The following is a 7,575-nucleotide window of genomic DNA, read 5'->3' on the forward strand; positions in this document are numbered from 1 at the left end:
TGTATATATATATATATATATTGGAGTAAATATTTATTTAAAATCTACAAATTTTTTTTCAGTGTAATTTATGAAAATTTCTATTTCATTTTACATTCAAAAAACTATGTTACACAAATATAACGACATAGTTTTATTAGATTTAAATGCTATCAGAGAATTATATTGTTGAATCGGCGCTGACTCGTCCATATTATCGAAATTTCTTGGTAGACCTTAATGTCGTTACAGTTCTGCAATTCTTCAACAGCTCGATGCAGTTTCCTCGTCACGTCCATCGTATCGTCTTAAAATAGCGATCTCGAGATGTGTCACACTTCCTGATCACATACGTCATCATCTTTGGCCCTTGATTTCTCGAAACTTTCAATTCATAAGTGCTTTTCATCAGAATCCGAATCTAGTATAATCATGAGATTAACCAATAAACGCGAAAAATAATATTAATATAATTATCATAAAATATATATACATATTTATGATAGATCTATAATTATATTATTTATATAAATTTAAAATTTCCAACGAATTGCCTTAGAAGTTTTCTATAATTGTAATTATAATAATTGAAATTGCATCAATATTGATATTTACGATGAATGTTTGTAGAAATAAATTGAAAGAGAGAAAGAGAAAATGAAAGGAAGTGGCAAAATCGGGGGGAGACGAGGATAAGAAGAGAGAGAGATGAGGTGGGAGGAGATGAAGGAGGAGAAGGCGTACGAGAGAGTATATACCTACGAATAGAGAAACGTGTGCTCGCGTATTCAGTTACGTCCGGTGCGTCGTAGCGTCGAGACGCTTCCGTATTTCGTATTGTGAAGCGTCGCGATGCGATACGACGCGACGTATCGTGTCATTCGCTCGATCGTTTTGGAGAACGAGGGTGATTTACTCGCGAATTGAACAATTGAACGATTGATTAAGTTTTCTCCTTTTTCTTTTCTTCTCCCTCGGCTCTCCCACCGCTTTCGACGCTTGAAAGAAGATTGTGAGAATGAAGAGCCGCGCAGGGATCCAGACACGAATTGAATCAACAATTTATTAATCTCATTAAAAGAATTGAGGATTAATGAAAAGATTAGAGTGTGGATGTTTTTATTAATTCATCGAGACATATTGATTTCTTCTCGCACTTTATTTTGCATCAATTATTTTATGTGTCAGTGCATAATGATCTTATGAAAGAAAAATAGAGAGAAACATGACTGTACTAACAAAAAATATATGTAAAGGGATGTATATAAGAATGGATTCCAGTAAAATGATCTCTCTTAACAGAATTAATATAAGTCAAACTAATATTGAGTTCGAATATCGATCCTGTGAAGACTCAGTATTATATTATTACATTGACATAATGTCTCTTAATTTTAATCCCATAGAAGAAAAAAAGACCATGATAATAAATAAAAAATAATCGTATGTGCGGTTGTGAATTGAGAAAAAAAATTGAGGACAAAAGTGAAAGATAAAAAATCGATTTTAATTATAGTGCGATTGCAATGATGCATCATCGCGTGATGATCAAGTGGAAAGTGAACGGTAAAGGTGTAATTTGTCGTGAGGAATAATCGGGAGGGCAGACTCGGATGACGCTAGGACGTCACGGGGGTCGCGACGACCACCGGCGGCATCATGGCGTGTATCAGGGCGCCAAGATCCGTGCGCGGTTCTATCGACGACATCAAGGCTGAGTCCACGCGTAACGTTGTGCAGGTAATTCTTTCCTTCCGCTCTCTCGTATCTTTTTCGCCGAGAGATGTCAAGTATGTTTATAACTATACTTTACGAATCTATCAACGTCTCTTTACAAATTTATTATTATTACCATTATTTTTGATATGATAGAAAAAATTATACGATTAAACGTATTTAAAAATAAAAAGCACTTACAGATAAAAAAATTAAAAATAGATTCAGACTAAATGAAAACAAGACAGTTGAGACAATCGTCCTGACAACCATTGAAGATGTAAATCCATAAGCGTTTATATTGTATGCTTCGTGAAAAAAATTAATTTATCACAAATATCTTGAGTGATAAATATCTTACAATAGTATTTTGGATATTTTGCAAACATTTTTTTTAATACTTAAGAATATAATTAAATTAATTATTTTTTTAATAACATTAACATTTTTAAAAGTTTCAAACAATCCATTTTATATTAAACCAAATTACAAACGCTATACATATTAATACAGACATAATGGACTATCTTGCTTCAGTAGAGAGAAAGAGAAAGAGAGAGAGAGCACTTTCCATTTTTCTCTCTCTACTGAAATACTTCGGGAAAGCCCAGAGATTTCGAGAAAGTGGGAAAAGAATCGGCGAAGCGGCGACCCCATCGCGGTCGCCGTAATAATGGCGACCTGAGATCATGAAGTAAAACCCTCCGTGCGTCCCTTCGTACCGCTCGTCTCTTTGCGCGCTCAAAAATAGTACGCGATGACTAACTCTCTTCTCTCCTCACTCTCTGCGTGGCTGCTCCTCTGTCCTCCTCTTTCTCTTCCTCTTCCTCTCATCTGTACGACAAGCAAGGGACCAAGTTTGTGTCCCCTTGCGCTTTCCGTCGTCCAGAGCTGCGAGCGAATGCGCGACGCGCGCTTGCCTCTTCGGTGACTCAAGAACTGTTCGCTCGTTCGCTCACGCTGAAAAGCCTGGCGCTTCGCCAGCGCGGTAAACGCGTCAGGACAATTCATGCTTCCGCGCGTGATTTATATCCTCGATGCTCACTTATAGATATGAACATATTAAAAAATTATCAGATATCAGATAATTAAATCTTCTTGAGAAATATTTTATTGCTGTCATTTGTTTTTACATATAAATTGGAAAGTATCGCACTGATTATATATATTATATGTATAATACTATAAGTACGCAAAAGTATCATGTTGATGTAAACAAGGAAAATAATTGTCATAATATATAGCTGTAAGGAAAATAATGCACACATAAATGTTTATAATTTTATGTGCTTATATTATTTTTCTTATACAGCTATATATTATGACAATATGTATATGTATATACATACATACAATGAATAATATGAAAATCCACGGTGCAAAATCTTGTGAAATAATTAACAACGCGAATACAAAATTCGAAATTTGCACTTGATAAAATGTAAATATCTGAGTAATATTGATTTGGCGTTTATATAAATTTGTCCAAGAATTCTTCCATTTGAATATTCGACAAATAAATATGAAACATGCACGATGACAAAGTAGTGACAGTCAAGCACCTGCGACGCAATAAAATATCAGGTGAAAAAAAAAGAGAGAAAAAGAGTAAGAAAAGGAGAAAGGGTTGCGTGTTAATAAACGTAAGTGTACACTTGCACGAGGTTGCAATCAGCGGAAGATAACACCCACATGACGTATAGGTCGCCACATATGATGGAAATGCAAATGGATGCGTCGCGCGTCGTGCTGTTTTAGTCGAAAGGGAAAACGACAGAAAAAGAGAGTTTGCGGAGCTTCGCAGTCAGCTGCAAATGCATTCAATTTCGTCGACACGCCGGGCACCTGTCGCGCATTATGCGAATAGGCGTCCTCAGGACCATCGAGACTTACCATGTCATCAACGACACACTAATTGAAATTTTGTATGGTGATCGAAAATTTGGCGCGTAATTGATACGATTTATAACATAATTAGAGTGATGTAATAACCGAGATTTATGCTCTAATTAGAGGTGCGATTTGAATTCACGATGTTATGATGAAGCTTCGCCGCATAATTGGCAGAAAACTTGGATTGCAATATAACATGTTGCATTAACAAGGAGGAGGAATCTAACTCGGCAACAAATTAACTGTGTTCGACATACTAATAAGATAAATCAAATCACAGGATTGCAACAGCAACGTCATAGACTTTCGAAGTGTACTTTGTCCGTAAGTGCTCGTTAATGCACTTCTCCACACTTTAATCCATTCACTCGCTATGAAATGAACTATGCACGATGCATATGATTTTCTTATTTCATACGTGTAGCTCTCTAAAGATATTCTTGCTAATTTTTTAATTTTATTTTATTTATCTATTGAAATTCTATCTAGTAAAATTTATAAAAGATATTATTTCCTTCTATCTCAGTATTATTTGCTATTTTTTCTCGCACGTATTTTGTACGTGATTTATATTAAATTATTATAGAATAAAGGATATAAATTTACAGAACAATAAATTGTGAAGCATATATATACATGTTGAATACAAGATTTTGCATAATTTGACATGCCATAAGAAGCGAATATATTTTTCGAGGTAAAAAGATTTCTATTGCGCCAATTAGCGTTCTTTACTTTGCTTTTCTCAATTTCGAGTAACGCGGGATCAATTTGAACAAGTTTGATTGGTGCTCACAATAATATTATCACAAATTTTCCAAAATTAGTCTAAATATATTTAGGAAAACAGTCAAATACATAAGAATATAAAATTATTTATTTTTTATTTATTTTATAATATAATAAGATTTAAATAATTTGCACAAAAAACTTTCAATAAATTTTCACCACTGGAAAATAATGAATGTCTGCGAGGAATTGAGGTTATTTGTCATTTTTTCAAAAGTCCGTAGAGCTGAAGTCAGCAATGAAGAAATAATGAGCATATAACTGCAGGATGAAGAAATAATAATCGATCGATCGATCGACTATTAAAATTCTCCTCCACGATGTTTGCTGTCTACAAGCTATTTGTTCTCTCTCTCTCTCTCTCTCTTTCTTTTTCTTTTTTCTTTCTCTCTCTTATGATCGTCTTTAATTCATTGATACAATCTCAAGAATCGATCGATCAACTACAATCATTGCATGAAACGCGACGCAATTAAGAGTGCAATTTTTTACTTAACTCATTCCACAAATACTCATTTCACAAATATTTTTATTAAAATACAAAAAATAATAATGAGAAATAGATATTCTAAACAGAAAAACTTAACATTGAAATTACTTCGAAACATACATATTTATGTGTTTCAAGGAAATAAAAAAAGAGAAGAAAATTGTAACTTAGAAAATATTACTTAATGAATAATACTTTTATATTATATATATATATAGTAATAATAATATACTTAGTGTATAATATTAATGGTACCTCTTAGAATAAATACATACACATAAACGTATATATTATTTTATAATTATTTATTATATGATTATATTTTTGGTAATTCCAGATCTATACAGATTGGGCGAATTATTATTTGGAGCGAGGGGGTTGCAAGAAAAGAGTGACCGATCTCCAGGCTGATCTCTGCGACGGTGTCCTTTTAGCTGATCTAGTGGAGGCTGTCAGTAAGTATCTTTTGCACACTCTCATTTTTTTTTAAATGTAATCAAATAAAATATTTATAAAAAGAAATAAAATTCGAAATGTTCGTGAAATATTTGCAGATTTTCAAATTAATTATATTCATAAATATTGTATTAGAATTTTCTTATTTATTTATTTTAATTTATTTATTTAATATAAGAAAGATTGGAAAAATTTATATTAAATAAGAGTTGCGATATTTTATTAATAAAAATCGAAATATGCGAAAAAGATTGAGTGGCGGCCCGCGATATAAATCGGTGATTCGCCTAACAGTATTGGATCGTTTATGGCGTTGGACAGTTATCCGTAACACATAAATCGACACTAAAGTCATTAGTGCATAGGGTACGATAGTCACGTGCCGTACGCGCGCGTATGCAATTCACCGCGTCCGTTAGTCAGCTAAATAAACGAGGAATATCTTCTAAATTAAAAGATACACTTTTTTTATTTCAGCTAATCAAAAAGTGATCGACGTAAATCGAAAGCCGAAAAGCGCCCAACAAATGGTGAGTATATTTAAAAACTTCGTTCAGAAATTCATTATTTTCACAGACAAAGTACATTATATTCAGCGCATTAACATAATCCTTTAAAAACGCTTCAGTTAATTAAAATGACATTGTTCGTGTTTATTGGAAATAATAATAATAATAATGCTATAGAATAAAAATATAAAATATAAATAAAATATAAATAAATAAAATATCTCGAAAATAAAATATATTTTCTATCATATTTGATAGAATTATATGGACTGTTTGTCCGTTATGTATGTGAAAAAGGAGAAAATACAAGATTATAAATAAAAAAGAATAATGGAATGTGAAATTCAAAAGATTTGATATTTGATGCGTGGATGCTCCGGATCTTCCTCCGGAGAAGCAAATTTAAGAACCAGCATGTACGAGCGCAATCCTTTAAAAATAGAAAGCTCACAAGCTCGCTCCTCCTCTCTTTCCCCTCTTTGAATACGTAGATAAAATCCATGCAACTGTACGTACGGTGCACCATAGATCACCGTCCGCATCTCTTCGAAATATTTAGAATAACGCGCAGAAAAAAACAGATACGATTACGTCTCTTGCGGCACGTTCTGATTCTCTTTAAGAAATATTTCAATATCTATTTTCATAATCTTAAACCTTTAATTCATTTTTACGTGTTTTTAATGAAAGTGTTTATATTTGTCCATTTATCTATGCTATATCTCTTTAGAAATTTTAAATTTCATTCTTTTCAATTCTGATTTAAAACGCATTATTTATTTTAAAATAAATTATTTTTGATAGTTTTTATTATCTATTAATTTCACTTAATAATTTAATTCTAATATTATATTATAATAACATAAATTATATAATACTTTTATCGCGGTCGTAATCTTTTAACCTTTTAACATGTATTTTTGTCTTAATTAAAATAATATTTACTAATTGGTTTTATGAAACATTATAGGCTATAGTATCACTGTAATATCTTTAGCTATTATATTTGAATAATAAATTTCCGAAGTCATATATCTCTTCTCGCTTTATGCATGCGCATATCTCATTTTACAAGATATGATCCTTCGTCATAATGTGCGTAATAAACATATTTTGCGATAACATTATAAGATAAATCCATGCTTCTGATCTGAGAAAAACGATTACTTGGATTCATTCAGCATTTTAATTAACGTTTCACGGAAGCATTGCGGCAAAAATTTGGTCAGAATCGTGTCTTGCGTAACCTCTGACATGCGCGTTTTATACCTGTGCGCACTTTTAAATACCTGGCTTCCGCACAGATTCCGCCGTTTGCAATTAATTAAAAGCTGTTAATTGTAACGTCTTGTTACATCCTTGTACATAAATTATTTATGTACTCAATTACTTATTTCATCTTATAACAGGCGCGACATGTCACTTAAATTTTTCTTGCATTAAAATTTAAAATTGTTTATGTACATTTTCTCACAATTAAATTTTAATATTTTCTGAAAAGACGCGAAATTATATATTTAATAGGGTCAAATAATTAAGCCTGTTAAATAATTTATTGCTTAATGGAGAATAAAATTAATATCATAATCTGAGAAATGAAATCTAGATAAATATCTTTTTTTCCCAAATTAAATTTTTTTAGTATTTAAAGATTAAAAAATTAAATTATCTTTTTACACATTAACACTTGCAAAAGAGAATATCCGATAAAATTTCAAAACATCATATCTATCCCTTCTTTCC

General features: G+C 31.8%; 1 protein-coding gene across 2 annotated transcripts in view; it reads left to right on the top strand.

Annotated features, from left to right (window-relative positions):
• The window catches only part of sick (sickie), a 165,213-nt gene that overhangs the window by 51,607 nt on the left and 106,031 nt on the right, over positions 1–7,575 (top strand). The window contains exons 1-3 of one of the 2 annotated variants that reach the window (XM_018454452.1): positions 1,496–1,719; positions 5,205–5,322; positions 5,801–5,853. In XM_018454452.1, the coding sequence (XP_018309954.1) occupies positions 1,639–1,719; positions 5,205–5,322; positions 5,801–5,853 (252 nt within the window). In that variant the 5' untranslated portion in view covers positions 1,496–1,638. Of the gene's footprint in view, positions 1–1,495; positions 1,720–5,204; positions 5,323–5,800; positions 5,854–7,575 lie in introns of those variants that run through there. The other variant, XM_018454453.1, reaches the window with a different exon arrangement.

Source organism: Mycetomoellerius zeteki, unplaced genomic scaffold (genome assembly GCF_001594055.1).
Source record: "Mycetomoellerius zeteki isolate Tzet28-1 unplaced genomic scaffold, Tzet1.0 scaffold433, whole genome shotgun sequence".
In the NCBI taxonomy this organism is placed as follows: Eukaryota; Metazoa; Arthropoda; class Insecta; order Hymenoptera; family Formicidae; genus Mycetomoellerius; species Mycetomoellerius zeteki.